This window comes from Pimephales promelas, chromosome 18 (assembly GCF_988280905.1).
Source record: "Pimephales promelas chromosome 18, fPimPro1.hap1.1, whole genome shotgun sequence".
Lineage (NCBI taxonomy): Eukaryota > Metazoa > Chordata > Actinopteri > Cypriniformes > Leuciscidae > Pimephales > Pimephales promelas.
This window is the reverse complement of record NC_142786.1, coordinates 7,759,708-7,782,860: the sequence shown is the minus strand read 5'-3', so window position 1 is coordinate 7,782,860 and position 23,153 is coordinate 7,759,708. Positions and strand designations below refer to the sequence as shown.

At 35.6% G+C, this 23,153-nt stretch overlaps 2 protein-coding genes across 8 annotated transcripts; both read left to right on the top strand.

Annotated features, from left to right (window-relative positions):
- The first annotated feature begins 231 nt into the window (after positions 1 to 231).
- On the top strand, positions 232 to 4,566 carry ccdc106b (coiled-coil domain containing 106b). The gene is made up of 6 exons (XM_039685287.2): positions 232 to 418; positions 1,272 to 1,370; positions 1,467 to 1,673; positions 1,758 to 1,910; positions 3,816 to 4,019; positions 4,102 to 4,566. Exons 1-6 carry the CDS (start codon positions 382 to 384, stop codon positions 4,416 to 4,418), a joined length of 1,017 nt encoding a protein of 338 aa, XP_039541221.2. The 5' UTR covers positions 232 to 381; the 3' UTR covers positions 4,419 to 4,566.
- Positions 4,567 to 6,052: 1,486 nt separating this feature from the next.
- Positions 6,053 to 21,402, top strand: u2af2b (U2 small nuclear RNA auxiliary factor 2b). Of its 7 annotated transcripts, XM_039652113.2 has the most exons (14): positions 6,053 to 6,537; positions 8,388 to 8,408; positions 12,251 to 12,383; positions 12,783 to 12,818; positions 13,211 to 13,314; positions 14,415 to 14,566; positions 15,614 to 15,730; positions 15,816 to 15,954; positions 16,223 to 16,302; positions 17,432 to 17,452; positions 18,131 to 18,253; positions 18,351 to 18,437; positions 19,232 to 19,483; positions 19,621 to 21,402. In XM_039652113.2, exons 1-14 carry the CDS (start codon positions 6,489 to 6,491, stop codon positions 19,753 to 19,755), a joined length of 1,449 nt encoding a protein of 482 aa, XP_039508047.1. In that variant the 5' UTR covers positions 6,053 to 6,488; the 3' UTR covers positions 19,756 to 21,402. The 7 variants fall into 7 exon arrangements, with proteins under 7 accessions (XP_039508047.1, XP_039508049.1, XP_039508050.1 ...); XM_039652115.2 differs by lacking the exon at positions 8,388 to 8,408; XM_039652116.2 differs by lacking the exon at positions 12,783 to 12,818.
- The last annotated feature ends 1,751 nt before the right edge of the window (positions 21,403 to 23,153 follow it).

Genomic DNA, 23,153 nt, shown 5'->3' with positions numbered 1-23,153 from the left:
ACAGTTAAGTGGAACTAATTATACAAATTAATATATCCAAAGTTAATTTAAATATACTTACATGCCTTTTATTTTCAGAAACATGTAATGTATGAAACGGTCATCCGTTGCCCTGTTTGACAGGACGAGAGAGACGCAAGCAAATTAACTACTGTTTAATTAACTACTTGTTAATGGTAATGTCTAATTAACTACTTAGTCGTCCTTGGTTGTTATTAATTGCAGCACGCCCTGTGCTGTGTCATGCATTTCTGCTCTTTGGAAAGTTTAGTAGTATTGGTTTTGTGATGAGAGCATTTGGATTCGTGTTTTTGAGAGCGTTTATGTTTGGTTGTAAGTTCGTTTTGCGAGTGTATTAGCCAGATTCATGTCACCTGAATCATGACTGAGGCACAGAGAAGCACGGAGAACTGCAGAGGTCAGACTAAATTAGTTTTAAAAAGCTTTTAAACTGGATAAAATCCCTTTTCTTTTGGTAAATCCAGTTTGAGATGGTATACGTCGACTTTGGGACGTGGAGCTGGTTTATTCTAGCTAACGTTAGACTATTAGCCTATGTTTCACACACCTGTTTGACAAATTAATAAGCGATTATTGCTGTTTTAACCCTCTAAAGCCTGACATAAATAATGTATAGACTGAAAACTCTAAAAAAAAAAAAAAAAAAAGTTTGCATACATGTTTGTATTATACTTGATATCAGCCTTTTATGATTCAAAAAGCATAACAGGGAGAATATGCAGCTCACATTCAATGAGTGAAAAGAAAAAAACACCCAAATTGTTTTCAAAGACACAAATGTGCAGTTGCTTTTATTTATATAATCAAAAAAGTCATATGAAATTATGTTGGCATCAAGTCAATAAGCTCTTTATAACAGTTTAGAAGACAGACGTTACATACGTAAAATAAATATTCCTCAAAATCACATTTCATAGTTAAATTTTAACATGATTTTTCTCAAATTATGCATGGATAATCCAGGAAAACTAAGTTACTTCAGTCCAGTAAATGTTCATCTAACTTACTAACAATTTAAAAGTTTAATCAGTTAAGATTTCTCAGCAAATACCACAATCTGAAAGGTGGACATTTTTTGAATTATACTAAGAAGCCTTTCACTTGCTAAAAGTATGAATCAGAGGACAGAAGGCATGAATTAGATTGTTTAAAAACAAAATATGATACTGTAGGATTTATAGGGTTAAGATTGGACCAGCTACCATCCATTTGATTAATAAGGTCCTATTTGTCTTGATCCTGTTTAAAAGGTTTGAAGAACGAAGATGGGTATGAAATCTCCATCCCCTGTGAGGACAACACCCTGGACGAGTCTGGTTTCTATAATCAAAGTGACCACACCTTCGATGGTATTTACTTCATCCGTGTTGTGACAGAGTAACATGTTTGATTATCACAATTGAGATCTCCACTTTATTATGTTATACAAATCAACGTTTCTGTAGAGTCGGCCTCAGGTCAGGTTCTTCCGTGCAGTCCGTACTTTCTGATTACCAGCCTCCGAGCACAACTGCAGATTTCTCTGGAAAAGAACTCCTGGCTCCAAAAACGCATCGAAGATCTGGAGGAGGAGAGGGACTTCCTGCGCTGCCAACTTGACAGATTCATTTTCAACACCAAGAGTCAGGAGAGCAATGGCTCAATGGGGAAAGGTTGTTTTAAATTGTACTTGTGGAAAGTAGTGTCTTGTAATGTAATAATCCTGTTTTATGATTTAGTGTTATCTTTTATGTAAGAAACTGAAGCCGAGGCCCTGCAGCAACACACCAGTCAGAAGAAGCCCACCAATCTGAAGCCCTCCTCCCGGAAAACACCCACTCCTTCATCACCCATGATGACACGCTCTGGAAAAATCCCTGCACGCTACCAGAAGCGCAGCAGAAAACACAGCTAATAAGCTTTTACTACTACTTTTCCCTATCTCAATTTAAATTTAAAAATCAATTGCGATCTCACTGCTTCTGTAACAGTGTTATTTTAGTGTCATTTATGTACTATTATAGTTTTTTTTTCTTCATATTTTGAATTGGATTTTATTTTGTACGTTTACTGTTTTCAATTTAATTTGAAAGTTTTAGTAGTTTTGAAATTTTTTGAAAACATAAAATGTAAGTTTTTGTTTCAGTTTAATTATTTTAGTTCTTCAACTGAAACTAAATGAAAATGAGAAATGTAGCTTTGGCAACTAGCTGGACTCTGTGGTAGACCTAAAGGGACATGGTGAAGGGAAAAAATATGAGATGGGAGGAAAAATTATTTCTCTCGTAAATGTTTTGCGTTCCCCCAAGAAAATGTGCTTTTGCTTGCAACATTTTTACATTTCTTTGAGAAACTTTGCATTTGACCACAAACAACACAAATGTTTTTCGAGAGTTTCTCAGGGGAATGGAAAAGTTTTGTGAGGGAATGCATTGAAATATATATATATATATATATATATATATATATATATTTTCCTCCCATATTTACCTATCACCATGCCACCATTTTCTTTGCAGAAATTGAATTGATTAAAGTTGAAGGTTTTATTTATATTTTATTTTAATATAGTTTATGGTTTTAGTTTTAAAGATATTATGGAAGCTTGTTTCTGCCATAGAATGAAAAATATAAAAGGTAATTGCGACTTTATCTCGCAATTCTGACATTATTTCTCAGAATTGCAAGATGGAAATTCGGAATTGTGAGATATAAAGTCGGAATTGCGAGATATAAAGTCAGAATTGCAAGATATAAAGTCGCAATTGCGTGTTAAAGTCAGAAATGCATGATATAAAGTCAGAATTGTGAGATTTAAACTATTTTGAGGGGGAAAAAAGTTAGTCTTTTTTCTTACTTTTACTAAAAAGTTAGAATTGGCCTGATAAGTCGCAATTGCGAGTTTATATCTCACAATTCTGACAAAAGATGTCAGAATTTCGACATATAAACTCGCAATTATGTGTTATAAAGTCAGAATTGCGAGATGTAAACTCGCAATTGTGAGGAAAAAAAAGTCAGAATTGTGAAAAAGTCGCACTTCTGTCTTTTTTTCTCAGAATTGCGACTTTATATCACTCAATTCTGTCTTTATATCTCGCAATTCTGATTTTATATCTCGCAATTCTGATTTTATATCTCACAATTCTGATTTTATATCTCACAATTCTGACTTTATAACTCGCAATTGCAACTTTATATCATGCAATTCTGACTTTTTATCTCGCAATTCTGACTTTATAACTCGCAATTGCGACTTTATATCACACAATTCTGACTTTTTATCTTGCAATTCTGAGAAATAAAGTCAGAATTGTGAGAATTTATTTTATTTTTATATTCAGTGGCGGAAACAAGTTTCCATAGATAATAGCCCTGGTCTGTACTAATTTGATTTTAAAATGGAAAAATAAATGAGAAAATTGTGTGTGTGTGTGTGTGTGTGTATATATACATCTATATATATATATATATATATATATATATATATATATTTATGAAGAGTTCAGATGCAAAAGCCTCTAAGTGCCATTTGAAATGTTCTTCTAAAATTATCATTTTTATCAAGCTTGTATATTTAAGTTCAGTAATTTCACTTAAATGGCAATGAAGATTACCTATTAATTGTCATTTAAGTGAAATTACTGAACTTAAATATACAAGCTTGATAAAAATGGTCATTCTAGAACAAAATTTCAAATGGCACTTAGAGGCTTTTGCATCTGAACTCTTTATGCACACACACACATATATATATACATACACACATATAATATATATATATATTTTTTATAACTTTTTGTTGTTCAACTCAGATCAAGAAGCAGAGGAGGTGATAGAGGAGGAAGAGTATACAGCGGAGGAAGATTATGTGGAGGAGCAGGTTGTTACAGATGACGATGGTGATGATTCAGATAATAAAAGCTTACAGAAGAACCGTTCAGGCAGGCTGAGTGGCCAGACGAGAGTGAAAAGACGACGCGTTTTTCGCTTTGCGCGAAGCATGGAAAGACAAAGAGGTAAGAAAGTCTCTTAATTCTTTAAAGCAACTCTCTATATTTCCAAACAGACGTTTGATAATTATGGCAACTTTGTTTGCAGTCAAAGACCCTGCAGGTGTTCTGCTTCGCTACAATAAGATCCTTGTGACTTATCAGAAGTTGAAGAGCATGTCTAGAGCATTCCAGGTCCATGGGGTTGACCGAAACACAGTGGCCTCCACCACTCCTATAGCTGAAATGCTTTTGGTCGCTCCTGAGAAGGTATCTGAGGTTGGGGAGTTTGATTCGTCCAAAGAGAAGCTTCTGGATTATGCGAGGCGCTGCTATAAAGCTCTTGATGAGGACGCTCACGCTAAGGTGCAGGCTTTGAAGAAGAACAACTTCTTGCTGCCCATTTCATACAGGTTCAGGCACTGAATAACCCACCCAAGCGTTGTCCAAACCACAGTCTGTCCCAGTACATGTTGGTAATTATTCAGTGTGTAGATTGAAAAAGAATTGCAGGTTGAGTAAGCATTTGGTCCAATAATGTACAGTTTTGAAAGTTTAAGAGAAAGTTTTTGGTGAAAACAAAAGGGAGAAGAACATTTGTGAGGTAATTAGTCAGCCACTGTATTTAAAAGGTTGTCTGTCTTTATTTAGTTTTTCTGTTAGAAAATCTCACCCCTTAAATATAAAGGACTTGTCTTGTTTGAGTTGATAAGTTGGATCACATAAGGTACCTCTTCTCTTTAATATCCTGACCCTTGTGATCACATTTGGACAATATGAGTCAGGATAAAGATTATTGAATACAAATAAAATTCTCAGCCTGCAACCATCTAAAAAAAAAAATGGCGTTCCTAAATCTTCATTCTTTCTTTCTTCAACTTTTCCTTACTAATACGTTTTGCTATCAAATGGTAGCAAAAACAGAATAGTAGCTATGCTGTGTTCGGCATCTGTTAATCATTGAAATCTCTTGGGAAGAAATGTGTTGATGCCTTAATAAAATCAGTACTAATTGTTTCTGTAATTGACAAATGGGTAAAGTTAATTATGTATATATACACAAGGTATTTGATATCAGAGACTTTCTTTACATTTGTGCAATTTTGTACACTTTTGGGTGCCAATGTGACTCAGAAGATTATAAAGCAATCCATAAATTTCAAAGATTGTTTATTGATTTAAAATATAATTTATGAGAAAAGGGCTTGTTCATTACTCTGTTAACTAGTTCATAACCCTCCTTTGTTGTGCCTGTATTATATTAAAGCTAATGCTAACAACTTTGCAACATCCGTTTAATGGCTTAAATGGTGTTTTGTTGTTGTGACGATCTATTATTTTTGTCTTATGACTTCATTTCAAGACTGTACCCTGCTGTTATTAAACATCTCTCCAATATTGTATGAAAGAGCGCATCTTATAGTCATTTACAGCAAGAAGTAGCCTTCACTCTTTTTAAAGAGAAAATTGCACGTCTATATAATCAAAGCTAAACCAGGGTGACCATATTTTGATTACCAAAAACCAGGACAATCGGCCCGGCAAAGCAGATTCTCAAGTGATACTGGAAGTTTACTCCGAGATACCTTAATAATTTCACATTTAAAGTAGACTATGCCTCCTCTGTATGGATAGAACGTTGTTATATTACAAGACACAAATTCAGATAGGCTTCTCGGAGGTTACTCAACATGTTTCATAACTGGTTTAAAAATAATGATAGAAATAATGTCTCTTCTGTATTAGAAAATAAATATATAAATAATACAAATTATAGATAAAAGATATAAATCCTGATTTTCTTCCTCATCCTCCTTGTTTTCTCATCTATATTTTGCTGTAGAGCTGATCTTTCCCAGCGGTTTTTTGAAAACCTGGACATTTTCATCACTTTATTAAAAACAACCAGGACAGGACGTGAAAACAGGACTGTTGGTTACCAAGCTAAACTGCAAAGTGGAAGATTGATGGAGGTTGGAATGAAAATGGAAATAAAACAACTTTTACTCCTGGTCAATAGGGGCGCACAGCTTCATTTCCCTTATTCAGAGTGACTTTACGGTCTGTGAAGAAACGATCAGCATCCGCCAACGCGGAATGAGCGGTTAGCTTCCTCAGCCGAGACGGGTTAGACTTCAACACAGTTAATAATGACAACTTACAGCATTTGACTATCAAAGAGACTGTCTAAAAGAGCAAATATTACTAGCTAAAGAGTTTAATCATCTGTATTGCCGACCCGAGCCTTCCATTTTCACCCTGCGGTGGTTCGAGTTAGCATTAGCAGCTAACAACCCTCTAAAGCAAAGCGTGTATTTTTCTCTCCACGAATTTAAGTGCATTTTTGGAAACTATATATGCTGGTGTGACATTTTAAAACATCTGCATTTTTATAGTCCGTCCCTTGAAATTGCGTGTGACAAAGAGAGGGCTATTTAAAAGCGAAAGAGCGTGTTAACTGAAGTTTCAGAGTCTGGGTTAGATCAAAACACCAGGATGTCTGATTTTGATGAATTCGAGAGACAGCTATCTGAAAACAAACAAGGTGAGTATAAATGTGCACCACTGCCTGCCTTGAACGGTAATCACTTGCATAGCATCATATTATCTTAATAACAAAACCTATTGATGCTTACGGTAATTAAACGCACTCAGCACTTGAAACATTTTTTTTTCATGCTTTATTGAAGAAAATAGATCTAGAATGCTGTAGATATGCATAAACATTTGATAATTGTTTATATTTACTCACATGATACTGTTTATTTTATTCTGTATTTGGTGAAACAACTCCCTTTGTTTGGATAAAAATGTGTCAAGAAAAGTTCAATGTACTTAGTCAACATGAAATAAAATGTATGGAATATTGCAGTGTTATAAATTATTTATCCATGCATAGCATTTCTTTTTTTTTTTTTTTTTAATTCGTGAGCCCATGTAATCTTTTATCAAATTAGCAACATCCCCCCTCCCACTTGAAACGACATCGGTTTTCTGATGACGTGTTTACTGGTGCGAGGGCGGGACCACCTGTCACACGAGAATCAAGTCCAGACCTAAACATTTTCATGAAGCCATTTCAGATCTCACAATAGTTAAGAAAAAAAAAACACTTGCAAGTTCCATTGCATGCTTTAAGTCTTACTAATGTAGTACATGAATTTTAAAATCATAATAATAATATAAAAAACACACACACACCTCTACAATAACTGCTGAGAAAGTTTTATATTTGAAATCAGCAGCTCAGAGCTTACTTGAATTTATTGTGGTGATTGTCCCAGAATTGGCATCTCATTAAAAGCTTTGAATTTATTGTTTTATATATAACTTATGATCAGCTTGTAACTGCAGGTTTTGTATCATTTCTAGTCTACATGGTTGTCAGATCACCTGTCACAATTGACACATTCTGTTAGGGCTGTAAAATCGATTAATGACGATTAATCACATTTAACATAAAAGTATGTTTACATTACATAATATATGTGTATGTTATATATATATATATATATATATATATATATATATATATATTAGGGCTGGGCAATGATTAATCGCATCCAAAATAAAAGTTTGTGTTTACATAATATATGTGTGTTTGTACTGTTTGTAATTATTTTGTATAAAAAAAAATTCACACACGTGCATGTATATATTTAAGAAAAATGTGTTATTAACATATACAATATTAATATTTATATTTAATATAAATTATGTTTAAATATATACATGCATGTGTGGGTATTTATAGATGCGAAATTATACACACTTTTATTTTGGATGCAATTAATCGTTGCCCAGCCCTTCATATATATATATATATATAGTGTATATTTTTGTGTGTGCATGTCTGTGTGCATATATACACACACACACATATTTGTGTGTAAACTTGGGTAATTAAAACCTGTTAATTATTGACAATGAGTTTAATCAATGTGCATTAATTGTACACATTCAAGGTATGTTTTAGAGCGTTAACCTGTATTTATAATCTCTGTATGCAAATATGGTTAAGCTGGACCACAACTTTCAGAATCCAATCTAAATGACTCTGCTTAAGCATATTTGCATACAGAAAATATAAATACAGGTTGATGCTCTTAAAAATAAAAACACTGTAACAAACTCAACCATGAGTGTCTATAATTAAAATGCACAATTGATTAAACTTATTGTCAATAATTAACTGGTTTTAATAACCTAAGTTTATCCATGGAGATAATAAAATAATACACACATATATTGTAAACACTGACTTTTATGTTAGATGCGATTGATCGCGATTAATCAATTTTACAGCTCCACACACTGTATTCTGTTTGTAAGTAAAATTGAGTTGCAATAACTTTTGTTTTCCCTTTTGTAACCCCTCTTGTTTCTTCCGCACAGGTGACAGTCTAAACGGTCATGGTGGGTATCCAATAATGAGGTGCAGAAAAGCACACACAACCTGTCTCTTTCCTTTACCTCTAATCTTCCTTTTTCCCCTAGATACTCACTGTGAAACTCTACATAATAGTGTGTCAAATCTTTCATTCTGCAGCTGGAATGGGCTTTCTCTTCTTGTTCCTTCCTCTTTCCATACTTTGACTCGATCGGGAGTCACAAAATTTGGCCGACCGATCAAAATTTTATGAATAGGTCTCAATTAGCGACCAATCAGTAATCAAACTAGTAATCAATTCGTGAACAAACTATAAGTATTCATATGAAAATTGCTGCCGATTCGCATGTGTCAACAGTATACTGATTAGACTTTTGTGCCTTCTTTTTTTATTTTGCTTTGTAAATTTGTGAATCTTGTGAATCACATCTTTAAGGCCTGTACAGACCGGGACGAATATCAGCGCGCATTCTTCGTTTTTTGTGTTCACACCCAATCGATTTTCGCTGACGATGAGCGAGTGAACATGCAAATTCACAGCACCAACGAGAAGAGCAGCTCTACATTCATCTTGCCTCGGCAAGACCATTTTGTGTTTGAGCGCCCCCAAGTTGTGTTTTACTGTAACTTCAGAAGCGCCAATCTCATTGGTTGAATAGTTTTTGACGCTGTGCGTCAAACTAAAACTGAAACCATGGTGTTTTTTTTTTTTTTTTTTTTTTTTTTTTTTAATGACGCTTTTACGCGTCGGTGTGCACACTAGAGCTGCAACAAACGATTATTTTGATGATCGATGAATTTAACGATTATTAGAACGATTAATCGACTAATCGATTATTTTGCCAGCAAATCATTAAGTTTGGAACAATTATTCAGCTTTTTTTCAATTAGTTAAAACATTAATAATATAATAATTGAGTTAATTGAGTTCTAATATAAAAAAAGAAAATCAGTTCAGCTTTTGAAATAGTGGTTTTAATGAACTTAGAGCCAACTAAACAGGTTATTCTCTTTAAGTTTAACTTAAATCACACACAAATGGGCTCTAAGCATTGTTTAATAACCCCACTGCTTTTCATAGAACTGAAACAGAAAAAAGGGTCATTACTTCAGGACACAAAAAGGGTAAAATATTACTCTGCAAACCATTATTATGGATATAAAATTACAATAGTTTTTTTTTACATGAGAATTGAGCTGACAGAGATGTTCTCATTCACCTTTTAATTTACAGAATAAAAAAAAAGAGAAAGTAACTGCTATTATATTATTCCTAATATCTTCTTTTGTAAGTCTTCATGATTATGGAACAAAATACAGGCAAGTAATAAGACTATAATACCAAATAGTGTTACAATAATAAAACAGCCCTGACTCCTAAGCTCAATCAAGCTTTATTCTATGCAAAATAAATCATTACATTACTGTAATTATATTATTATTGATGATATTATTACTATTAATAGTATTGCATGATCTAATAAAGAGATGCGTTACCACTACAGTTAGTTGGCTCCAGCTGGAGAACACTCAGGCCCCGTCCACACTACTGCGTTTTCGTTTAAAAACGGAGACCTTTTGCTACGTTTGCACCTCCCGTCCACACTAAAACGGGAAAAACGAAGACCTAAAACGGAGAAGTTTAGAAACGCTGGAGCTGCGTTTTGCGTTTTGAATCTCCCGAGGGCGTTTTAGTGTGGACGGGACCAAACCATACAAAACGGAGAACTTCAGAAATGCTGACGCTTGGCTCTATGATTGGGTGTTATCAGTCATGACGTATCCTTCCCTGATTCGTCATTTACTGTTTACACCGGCACGCGCATGCCCAGTGTTGGTGAATGGTCACGTGATCCGCGTTTTCAGTCGTTTTAATGTGGACGGAGATCGTTTATAATACGCAGATAAAACGCTGGTGTGGACGGAGATCGTATTCGTTTTAATTCTCCGTTTTTAAACGAAAACGCAGTAGTGTGGACGGGGCCTCAGTTCTCACCGGCTCCTCTTTTGGATGTTTTTTCTTTAAGTGCTCCAACATGCATGTGGTGCTGCCGTGAAAAGCAAGTTCTGCCTTGCATGGATTGCACAAGACAGCATTGTTGGTTTTAAGTTTTGTAAAAACCTTGCTAGTTCGGATTCGTTTGTACTCCGTCATAATTCGCTCTGTTTTTTCTTTTACCACACTTGGATTTGTAAAGGGCTGCATTACACTCTAGCGCCAAAGCGCCATATTTGTTGACAATTTTTTATTATCAATGTCGACTAATCGTTGCAGCCCTAGTGCACACTCACATTGGCGCCCTTTGTTTAGTCACGAGGCGTTAAACACGCGAAATTCGTCCTGGTGTGAACAGGCCTTTATTCATAGCATGATGCGTCATTCTTGATAAAATCCTCACTGAGTGACTTGACATGCTGCTCGGCTAAAGCTATAGGACTTCCGTGATCTATTTGCATCGCCATCATGATGAAAGTTCAACCAATGGAAGCTGGATCTCGGGCATGGTGGGAGGGTATAGTGGGTAGGGATGATGTGTAGAGGAGACCAATCGGACACTGTTTTACAGCTGGAGCGTGTTTGGATTGGTTTAATTCACAGGCCTTAATTTACCATGCGCCATAGAATAGGAGCGCACAGCTAAAACACCACTGGGAGATCATCAGTCATCCACCAGGATCTCATTATTTGTTACTTAATCTATGTAGTTATAATTTTTTATGCTTTATTGTGGCATTTACACGTTTAAGTAGTAGGGCTGTCAAAATGGCTGAGAAGCTAAATTCGAATTTCTTTCTTAAATATTACAAACAAAATTCATTCTAAAGGTAATACTTAATGTTAGAAGATAAAAGTACTGTATTGTCCTAAAGGGATTTTTTACCCAAAAATGAAAATTACCCCATGATTTACTCACCCTCAAGCCATACTAGGTGTATATGACATTCTTTCACAGGAATACAATGAGTTTTTCAGTTTCAGTTTTGAGGTCCATCAAAGTACATCCATCCATGATAAAGGTTCTCCTCACTGCTCTGGGGGATCATGGATGGATGGATGCACTTTGATGGACTTCAAATCTGAAACGGCCATTCACTGCCATTATAAAGCTTGGAAGAATCATGATGTATATATTTTTTTATATAACTCCGATTGTATTTGTCCAAAAGAAGAATGTTATATACACCTTGGATGACTTGAGGATGAGTAAATTGAGTTTTTGGGTTAACTATCCCATGAAGCGATAAGCAAATCTACACCAAATCAGGCTTTGCATCTTTTATTAAAATGAAATGCTCTGACCGCTTTTTCATTCTAAAAATATTCCGAATTCAGCCCTAGTAAGTAGTTTGTATGTTCAGTAAAACAATCAGATCACTTGTTTGGAGAGATTTTTGATAAAAAGCCTACCATGGTTCCAAATGCCAAAACTTTTGATTGCTTTGAGATCAACAAAATTCGGCCCAGATGTAGTTGACAGGATTGTTTTTTTTTTTTTTTTTGCCCTGCTATTAAAGGCCAATTCAGTGTTTATTGTAAAAAGAATATTTGTTGTGATTATTTATTTGATTCTCAATTAAAACAATATACATCATCACTGTAAACAATATAACCATGGCAACATCTGTGGCATTACTTTTAGCTGGGAAAAAAAAAAAAAACGTTTTAGAGAGTCAATAGAGAGTGTACATATCACTTGTATAAAGCTGGAATGATTGGTATCGGCCGATCATTATGACAAGAAATGGGTTGTGGGTATCCGCTGCAAAAATCCTGTTAGGAGCATCCCTACTGGTTTGCTTCAGGAGCCTATGGCTTTGTCTCATTTTTTGGGATGCTCATATTTTTCATTTGTTTCTTCTGTCTCAGAGCGGGACAAAGAGAACCGGCACCGGCGCCGCAGCCCTTCACGCAGCCGCAGTCGAGAGAGGAAGAGGAGGAGCAGAGAGAGAAGAAGCAGGGAACGCCGCAGCGACAGCAAGGACCGCCGCCATAGACGCAGGTGCGAGAGGGAATGTTGTGACGTGGCTGTCATCATTGTTCAAGGCTCAACAATAAAGAGGGTGCAGAGTGAGAGCTTTGGGCCAGTTGATGTACATGCATATTTAAATATCTGGTTTTCTGCAATCTATTCTTATTGTTGAGCCCTGTTGAAATCGATGTTGCTATTACGATACGAGTCAATTCATGCCCTTTTAATTATGCTTGCTTGTTGATTTACGCAGTTTAAGCTGAATTTATAATTGAAGTAGTTCGTTTTAAGTGCACTGTAATCAAGAATGTAATCGGTGCACGGTAAAATCGTTAGTCTTGCTCTTAAACCTCATTCAGTTTATGTACTGTGGTTTAAGCTACTGTAAAGTAGCTACATGTCAAACCCTGTTCTTAAATGTCATTTCAGTGATCAAATTCAGAACCATCCCCAAGAAAACGTCAGGTAATACTGCAGATGGGCTGACTCAGTTTTTCCCATTTGTTTACATCTTACAAATCCACCTGGCTAGTGTTTTGACTTTGAAGGAGTTTGTGAGATGAATTAATTCTTATTTCTGCGTTAAAATCCTCGTCTTGTTACGCTAGGTAAAATATTTTTAATTAGTGCCAACTGTAATGGTTTCAGATTCTTCTTATTTCACAATTTTTTTTTTTTATTGTGGTTTTAATTGTACTATCCTTTTGGATTTAAAGGAATAATTTAGCTAAATGAAATGGCTCTTTTAGATAAATAAATGAGTAATCATATTGTTGAATATGTAATATACCAGTTAGATAAAAATAAGTTCACCTTGTTTTGTTTTTTTTCTTTTTCTCTGCCTTCCTGTAAATCAGCCGTTCACCTCAACGGGAGAAAAAGAAGAAAATTAAGAAGTACTGGGATGTACCGCCTCCTGGCTTTGAGCATATTACACCTATGCAGTACAAGGCAATGCAAGGTGAGTGCCAGCTTAAAAGACTACCCTGTGTCCAGTGTCTACTCCTTATACTCACCAAGTAGGAGTGGGTGATATACCGGTTGTAATGGAGCACAGAAATTTGTTGAAAATTTGAGAGCCAAATCAATGACTTTTCAAATAAAAAGGCTTAAATTCATTATTTGGAGTAGGTTTTTTTTATATATTTCCATAAAATGATGATATCATGCTGTACAGTAGTAGTCAAGTCACATTTATTTATATAGCGCTTTTCACAATACAGATTGTATCAAAGCAGCTTCACAGTGATAACATGAAAGTAGTACAACACAGATCAATAATATTGTTAAATATTAAATAACCCCAATTAAGCAAGCCAAAAGCAAGGCGACAGTCAAAAGTGATGTACAGAGGAGATATTTGTTGACCCTACAAGTTTGATTAAATGATTATAATATGAGGGGAAAATAATATATATATATATATATATATATATATATGTGTGTGTATACATGTATTTTGAAATCTAAAAAATACACTAAACTTGGTTAAGGTATATATCTTACACAATTATTTGTCAAAAAATGCAAACTACAGCTACATGTTTTATTTTTTGCATGGAAAAACAAAAAGATCACAGATAAAAGCATATATTGATAACAAAATAAGAAAAAAAATGTGTTGGTTCTCGTTTGTTTTAGCATGTTCATAATTTCTTTCAAAGCCTGGCCATTTGTCATGTTTCATTGCGTTACAAATAAAACAATTTGACTCCAAGCCCAGCTATGTAATATGATTACAAAATATTTAACAAATTCTTAATAAATAAAGGGGGAAGATATGTTTTCCTACGCTGTACATCACTTTTCTTTTGTACTTTTTCTTTTGCCACTATATACTTTTGGTATAGTATCAACTAAATATTTTATATTTTTTGCTCATATTGTACCCACCCCAATCAAGTCTTATTTATTCTCTCCCTCTCTATTCTTTGGTTTTATTTTATTTTAATTTTTTTGGTTCAGGCGTTTTCAGACATCTCCTGATAATAACAATGTAATGTGATTTAATAAATGCATATTCTGTTGTTGATGAAATTATTCTGTCTTTCTCTTCCTCAGCTGCTGGTCAGATCCCTGCCACTGCTTTGCTGCCCACCATGACGCCAGACGGCCTGGCAGTAACGCCGACCCCGGTGCCTGTAGTGGGCAGTCAGATGACTCGCCAGGCCCGCAGACTTTACGTTGGCAATATCCCATTTGGCATCACAGAGGTGTTGAATGAACACTATTCACACACTAGAATTACTCTGCAGGGCTTTAGAGAACAATTACACACAGAACACTGGCACAAGTAGATGTATTCTGCAGAAGCATATTGAATATTTAATTGTACATGCTTGCTTCCCCTATTTTCACTTTTCTGAGAAACACTGTTGATATGTAAAATCAACACAAACAAACTCACCCCTCTCTTCATTGCTCTGCCGCCAAAATCCACAAACACAATGCAAAAGTGGATCATAATGTATCATAGCTGAAGAGAAACATAATAATGCTTCCCTGGAAAAAACAAAAAACAGTGAAGATGACACAAACAACAAGGAAGAATAAAAAAAAAAGAGTATTTACAAGCAAGATTTGGTTGTTTGTCGCCAGCAGCTTCAGACAAACAATGACACTCAACGTCCTGTTACTATTGGTAACATTACAACAACACCATATCTTCTGTGAAACATAAACGCAACCTCTGCGTCCGTTTTTTTTTTTTTCTCCAGTGCTGGAAAGCTTTTCTAATATTAACACGGTTCCTAAAGCTCTTGCCTTATCATGACCCTTCTTTTTCCTGTGATAGTCCCCTGTGCTTTTATCTTTTGTAATGTCTCTCAGCCTTTTCCCTTTCTACAGTCTTTCTTCAAATCTCACTCTTGGACACAACAGTGTGTTGTGACGTTTGGTCCGATTCACTTTCAACAGCGTTTCTCAGAAATCACGTATTGCATCTTGAAAGACAAATAAATGACTAACACTCTTATATAAATAAATAAATACAATCTTTGGCAAATCTTAGAATGAATCTAAAACAATTTCATACTGTATAATGCGCTGCTTAAATTTACTCGTGGCATTCAAAAGGCATTTTTAGTGCTATTTAAATAAAAATTTAGAAAAACCAAAGTATACACTTAAATATCTGCCATTTTATTGTTATTGTTCATAACATAAAAAAATCTCCATCTTATTATCAGTACATCCTTTTTTATTTTTATTTTTTAAATGCATGATTGTCTTTGCATTATGTAACACCTTTTCTTCTTCAGGAATCCATGATGGACTTCTTCAATGCCCAGATGAGACTCGGCGGTCTGACTCAGGCCCCAGGAAACCCTGTTCTTGCCGTCCAGATTAACCAGGACAAGAACTTTGCTTTCCTTGAGGTAGGTAACACCTGTACACTGACTTATATTACCTATGAATTAGCAAGCTTGGTTCTTTACAATTTTCCTCCCATTAATTCTTCAGTTCCGATCAGTGGATGAGACCACACAGGCCATGGCGTTTGATGGCATCATCTTCCAGGGGCAGAGTTTAAAGATTCGCCGGCCACATGATTATCAGCCATTACCTGGCATGAGCGAGAACCCCAGCGTATATGTGCCGGGTATGACCACTTTACAGTTTGCTCTTTACTCAGAGATATCAAACTACAACATGGCATGTTCCTTTTGTACTTTTAATTACAAATGGCTGATTTCAGCATACATTTGTATTACATTCTCGGTTCTCAGGTGAATGTATTTGGTTTAAACCTTGAGTGAAAAATGAGTCTGTTACAACCTTCTAATTATAGTCTATCGGTCTATTATTCTCTTCCTTTTCTTCTGCCAGTCAATTGACTTGTTAATGAACGTTCTCCATCTGCTCCACAGGTGTGGTGTCCACTGTTGTACCAGACTCTATTCACAAGCTTTTCATTGGAGGTTTGCCCAACTATCTCAACGACGACCAGGTTGGTTACAGTTGGCTTTTGGTAGAAAGTCTATTTAAAGGGATAGTTCACCCAAAAATAAAAATTCTGTCAGTAATTACTCACCCTCATGTTGTTCCAAACCCGTAAGACCTTCGTTCATCTTCGGAACACAAATTAAGGTATTTTTGATTAAATCTGAGAGCTGGATCACTCCTCCATAGGCTTCTTAAGGGATCGAAACTGGCCGGCCCAAAAATTTATGAAAGACATCTGATAGTCCAAGTGACTACAGTGGCTCAATCTTAATTTTATCAAGCGATGAGAATAGTTTTTGTGTGCAAAAAACAAACAAAAATGATAACTTTTATTCAATGAATAACTTTATTCAAGTATTCATTTCCTTCTCTATGGGCCTCGACGTTTCATGTAGTGAAACTACTCAAAGCTTCTTGTTTGGACATCATACGTAGGCTCACTATTGGCCGATGCTGGTCATGTGTGACGTACAAAACATAAGCTTTGCGCATTTACACTGCGTGAAATCTCGAGGCCCACAGAGAAGGAAATTTTTATTTTTTTATTTTTTTGCGCACGGAAAGTATTCTCGTCGCTTGATAAACTTAAGATTGAGCCACTGTAGTCACTCAAACTATTTTAACAAGGTCTTTCATAACTTTTTGGGCCGGCCAGTTTCGATCCCTTAAGAAGCCTATGGAGGAGTGATCCAGCTCTCAGATTTAATGAAAAATATCTTAATTTGTGTTTCGAAGATGAACGAAAGTCTTACGGGGTTGGAACAACATGAGGGTGAGAAATTACTGACAGATTTATCATTTTTGGGTGAACTATCCCTTTAACTCATAAGAGCCTCATGTGCCATGAAAACATACTGCTTCCTTTTACTGGAACTAACAAAAAAAAAAAACATTTATTGAAACTAAACTGCACAAAATAATGAGAAAGTCATAGTGAAATAATGAGCTAGTAGGACAGATTGTATTATTCATAAACACTATAACGGCTAACAATAATATATTGTAAGGTTTGCCCAGCTTTGTGCTTGTCTTGGCTGCATGTGGCTCTTCATTCTCTGCATATCCTTCCCAACATGAGCAATGAGCAGTTGAAGTTGATTTTTTTAAAAGGTCCTTGATTATTTCTATTTCAGGACAGATTGTTTGAACACCAGGTAATATATGCATATTTGACACACGAGCAAACTCACAGCAAAAAAGGTGGAAATTGGTCAGGGAATAGCTGAAATGTTTTTGGCACAAAAAACTTTAATAACATTATGAGTGGATCTCGGGGGAAATTAAAGTCCCCCTGTAGTCAATAATTTGATCCCTTAAAATACATTTTTGATCACTAACATTACACATTTAAAATTTGAAATAAAAAAGTTTATTCATGCCATTAGAATAGCTTAAATGTAACTCTACACCCTTGCCTCATTTAGTATACGCACTTTTTTGAAAATGCAAATTATCCCCGCCTTTACTCACTCACACCTACTTAGAGATCCACTCGTTGACGATCACACGTTGTCGTGATTGGTTACAAGGTAGTTTGTGACGTCAGAAACACCAGTGATTTCATACCGCGTTTGAAACTGTCTTTGGTTCACTGCGGTTTTAAAAAGAAAATACTCTGAAATTTTGTTGATTTATGAATTTGCACATGATTTGTCTTAAATCATATTAAAAACACCACATAGGCATATAAACAACATTAAAAACTTGATTTTTACCACAGGGGGACTTTAAATGTTTAAAATGTAATGTTTGTATTTGTTTGTTTGTTTTACCTTTTTCCTGCTTATGTTAGATGTAATGTAAATCCTGAATTTCTTTCTCCGTGTATTCAGGTTAAAGAGTTGTTAACCTCTTTTGGACCTCTCAAAGCCTTCAATTTGGTTAAGGACAGCGCTACCGGCCTCTCAAAGGGCTATGCTTTCTGTGAATATGTGGATGTTAACATCAATGATCAGGTGAGTTGGCATGGTTAGTGTTTCGTTGTGTCCAATGGGTTTTAACACATGTAGCCCATGTACTAAGATTAAGTTAATCTGTTAATGTTTATTTCAGGCTATTGCGGGATTGAATGGTATGCAGTTAGCGGATAAGAAGCTGCTGGTTCAGAGGGCAAGTGTTGGGGCCAAGAATGCCACAATGGTAAGACTCAAGTTTAACATGAAATTCACTCATTTGAAGACATTTTATACAAATTGTCTTGTTACTCTACTGTACAAAATTTGGGTTTGTTTAATATTTAGGGCTGGTCCGAATACCATTTTTGAGCTTTGAAGCTTTGGTAGTAATGAACATCAAATATTCGAAGCTTTGGAATCTCTATATATCTGTCTGTCCATTTACATTTTGATTATTTCGAGAACCATTCATCCAAACGACTTCACAAGGAAGTGCAGTGTCGTATTCGTATTTTGGTATTCTAAGTATTCTATTTTTAAATGGCCTGTTTTCCATTTCAAATCGTTATCTATTCCTGTGAATTTCCAGCATCATTACTCAAGTTTCAGGTTTCACATAATCCTTCAGAAATTAGCTGAAAAAAGCTGATTTGCTACTCAAACATTTAGTATCAATGTTGAAAACAGTAGCTTAATATTTATTATCAATGTTGATAACAGCTGCTTAATATTTTTGTCCAAACTGTGATAATTTTTATGAATATAGTATAGCATTAATTTTAAATAGTAAAGATATTTTACAAATAATTTCTGTCACTTCTGATTAATTGAATCTTTCTGAATAGAAGTATTACTTTTCTTCAAAAAACAAAAAAATGAATAAAATGGGACCCCAAACATTTGAATGGTAGTGCATTCTGTGCATGTTCCAAAAAAAAAAAAAAAGAAATTGTCAAAATATATGCAGCAATGATGCACAAGTTTGTTATTTTAAATTGCATGAATTGATTCTCAAGCCATCTTTTTATTTTTCTGCAGACGAGTATAAATGAGACTCCGGTGACGTTGCAAGTACCGGGGATGATGGCAAACTCCATGATGCAGATGGGCGGCATCCCTACCGAAGTCCTGTGCCTGATGAACATGGTGGCTCCAGAGGAGCTCCTGGACGACGAGGAGTACGAGGAAATAGTGGAGGACGTCAAGGAGGAGTGCTCCAAATATGGCCAGGTCAAGAGCATAGAGATTCCTCGGCCTGTTGATGGCCTTGATATCCCTGGAACCGGCAAGGTAAGCCATACCGAACCAGCTCAAGTGATGACCATGGGCGTAGGTGCTGGTTAAAGCATTTTGACTCTGAACCCTTCAGCAATGAACATCTGGTAGTGCTACACAAACCCATCCCACAATCTGTTTTATTTTTCCAGATCTTTGTGGAGTTCACATCCGTCTACGACTCCCAGAAAGCCATGCAGGGCTTAACGGGGAGAAAGTTCGCCAACAGAGTGGTGGTGACCAAGTACTGCGATCCAGATGCCTACCACCGCCGAGACTTCTGGTAGAGGAAGAGAGCGAAGTCCAGCTTTGTGATAACAACTCGTCTAAAAAGAGAGAGAAATTGAGGCAGAGATGACAGGGGGAACATTTCTTTTTTTTCTGTTTATGCTTAAAAAAAGCCAAAAGGTGAATGTTGTGTTTTTTTGTTTTGTTTTTCTTTTGTTTTGAGGCTTAAATTAAAAGATGATTTGTGAGCAATTATGGGAGGGTTTCTGCTTTTGTTTGTATTTTAAGATTATTAGCGGGAGATATTCTGTTATACAGTGATTATACTTATTCTGTTAATAAAATTGTTACTATTTTTTAATTGTACACTGAAACAAATGATGTAAAATCGTGATTGTTGACCATCAGAGAAGATGAAAGAACTATTGATACCCAACCAAATGCGGAGATTTGTTCATAATTGCTGGATAATTCAAATGAAGACGTTCACTTACCTTGTTTTTATCTCTTTTTATTCCTCAATTGAATTGACAGAAGTCACTTGTCTTCTCTGTTGGCCAGCTCACCACATCTCCCTCCCATTTTGTAGCTTTTTGCAGTTCATATCTCCTGGTATTAGATCTTGTTTTTGTCTGTTTTGTTCTTACACTTACTGGGTCTCTTCCATACATATCACCAAACGATTAGATGGTGATGACATTTGTCCAATGTGGCACCTTTTCTGTTTCTGTACGTGTGATGTCTTTTTTTTTTTTTTTTTTTCTCTCAGTATAATAGGCCACTTTTGATAATAAAACTCTTGGAAGTATGATCCGTTGTCGATCTGTCCGTCTGGTTGTCAATTGGTTTGAAAGACTCTGCATGCTTCTCTGTTAAGAAGCGATATGTAGCATTTTTGTAGTTTGTGGCTGATCAGGTGGTTATTCTCTAGACAAAACTTGTATTTTCTTTATCTCCAGGGCTGAATATACATCATTGTTCCTTCTGCACATCATCTAGATTATCTCTGTACAATATTATTTTGAATATTTTTGTTGCTTGTTGCTTCATACTGCACACCTACCAGGCTTGATTTATTCAAATAGTACTAGGAACATCTTTAGTGCTACAAACGCTAATATCTGAAATCAGTAGGTTTAAAATGATGTGCCGTAAGTGTCTATAATCATGACCGATTTCCGAATGTTTCCCATTTAAGGACTATTTAGTGTCTTGTTAATTTGCTCGTGAAGGTAATTTCCACATTATAGTCTTTTAGCTTCTGTTATAGAAGATCAGATTGAGCTGGGATGCCGTGGAAGAACTGATAGTTGTGTTGAACTGGTTTTATGAGGTCTTTTTGTCAATCCAAACCAAAGTTAATCACTTATTTCTCCCTCTCTTTCTCTGTCAAATTAAAGACTTAATCACTGCCGTGCAGCAACATGCTGCAAACACTTTTCTATTGGTGTGTTCGATTTAAAACCAGTTTGTATGCTGTTGTTTAGTTCAGATCTAGCCTTATCATGTTCATTGTGGTGAGAACATCGAGATGTGTGGTAACAAACACTGTATGACTCATGGTAGAAAACGAATAGGCCTGTTGTGTGTTTTCATGTTGACTCGGTCAGTTCATAATGTGTTTCCATCTCATTTTCTGTTCATTGAATACTTTTGGTAATGTCTTGATTTTCTTATGTAAACAGTAGTAAAAGGCTTTTACAACATTCGACTTTTAATGGAATGGTCTTTGAAGATGCTTTTTTTCTTATGCATTTAAAAAAACATCAAACAGCATCTTATTTGAGGAAGTTGTTGATTTTTTTTCTTCTTAAAATTATTTCAAAATAACAGCAGAGCATAAATCATTGGCAAATGAAAGTGCACTGGATTGTCCATATAAATATCACTTAAAACAGTTTATATATTGGTTTGTCTTATTGTATCCCCCAATTGTACTCTTTCAAGAGTTTATTTTTTTATATACTAATATGGTATTTATTAATATTTTGAGCATTTTTTTTTTAATTTATACTAATTTCAGGTTTCATTCTTTTAATTTAATTCTATATATATATATATATATATAAACATTTATATATAGCTTTTATTTTTTATTTCCCTCATAGAAGAGAGTGTCTCAAAGACAGGGAGGGAGAGTGCCACCATGATACTTGTTGGTAGACTCATCCAGACCTTGCATAAACTTCCTCCTCTAGGAAACTTGAGTAAAATTCTCATTGCATCATTGTAGGCAACTGCATGCTGGATTTTTTTTATTTATTTATTTTTTTTTTTATAAGACCACAGATGGGCAGTATAAATTGGTGCAAACTAAGTTTTGAATGGAGCCACTTTTACCTGACTATTATAAAATACACAAATCAATAAAATTATATTTGCAATATATATATATAAATGTTTTTATGCCACCAACACAGCCTGTCATTTATTTGTGAACCGCTTTCTGTGTATTTGTAAATCTGAGATTATGAAACACTCCTAGCGTCGAGGTGTAGACAAATCCACAAATAAGTGGATTCCACCTACCGTTTCCATAAGCCAATCAGATAACGGCCAGGTTGAGCTGATCAATCGTAGCACGTTCTTGCTACAACCAATCACAGGGTTTACACTCGGGGCGCGAACTGAATCTGATTCATTTTGGATTCAAATTGTAGAGCCAACCCTAGGCTTACATACACATTACAACACAATATAGATTACATTCCCATCAGTGGGCTAATTAACTTTAAGCCAAGAACCATCAAAAAATAATAGTAATAATACTACAAATAAAAAACAAATGAACAAATAAATAAATTAGGGGAGTAGTTATATTTTTACAACTCCCCTACTAGTTATGTTCAGAGTAGGAGCTGTTTGGGAAACTCATGGATCACGGACTCTGTTAGTGTCATTTCCAGCCTTACTTTAGAGCACTTGAACTCTTCAACCATGCTGGAAACAAGAATCTCCAAAATGCCTCTTCCACACAGTCCTATAGTAAAGCATCCAGATGGCAAATGAGCTTTTTGGCAAATGAGCTGATCACTCTCTCCAGCTTTTCTAACTTTGAGATTGAGACCTCAAAGATGGTAAGAGGCCACATCATCCTAGTAGCCCAAATTGAAGGCACCACAGCTTTAGCCTGCCAGGGAGCATGGTCTTGTCAAAACTCTCAAGGACGTGCATGGTAAGCTGGTCTACCTGCTTTGTGTCCTTGAGGGTGGCATGGTACTAGAGGGCAACGTCCAAGACTCTTGACTGGCTTCTCTGCCACTCTTGGTATAGGCTCCTTGCCCACATAAAACCGCTGTTCCGACAGCTTTCCCTTGACGACTGAAATACTCCTGGACTTGCCTGGCTTTATTTCCATCCGAGCCCACTGGATGTTCTCCTGTAGCTTGTTCAGCAGGAGCCTAGCACAAGCCTTGGTTGAGGTGAGAATGGTGATATCGTCCATAGACCTTGATGG

Bases quoted from the DNA above. Each gene is read 5' to 3' on its own strand.
- ccdc106b (XM_039685287.2), top strand. From the start codon at position 382: ATGACTGAGGCACAGAGAAGCACGGAGAACTGCAGAG. The intron at 1,674-1,757 runs GTTGTTTTAAAT...CTTTTATGTAAG, and splicing joins CAATGGCTCAATGGGGAAAG to AAACTGAAGCCGAGGCCCTG. The intron at 4,020-4,101 runs GTAAGAAAGTCT...CTTTGTTTGCAG, and splicing joins AAGCATGGAAAGACAAAGAG to TCAAAGACCCTGCAGGTGTT.
- u2af2b (XM_039652113.2), top strand. From the start codon at position 6,489: ATGTCTGATTTTGATGAATTCGAGAGACAGCTATCTGAAAACAAACAA. The intron at 6,538-8,387 runs GTGAGTATAAAT...TCTTCCGCACAG, and splicing joins GCTATCTGAAAACAAACAAG to GTGACAGTCTAAACGGTCAT. The intron at 18,254-18,350 runs GTGAGTTGGCAT...TGTTTATTTCAG, and splicing joins ATGTTAACATCAATGATCAG to GCTATTGCGGGATTGAATGG.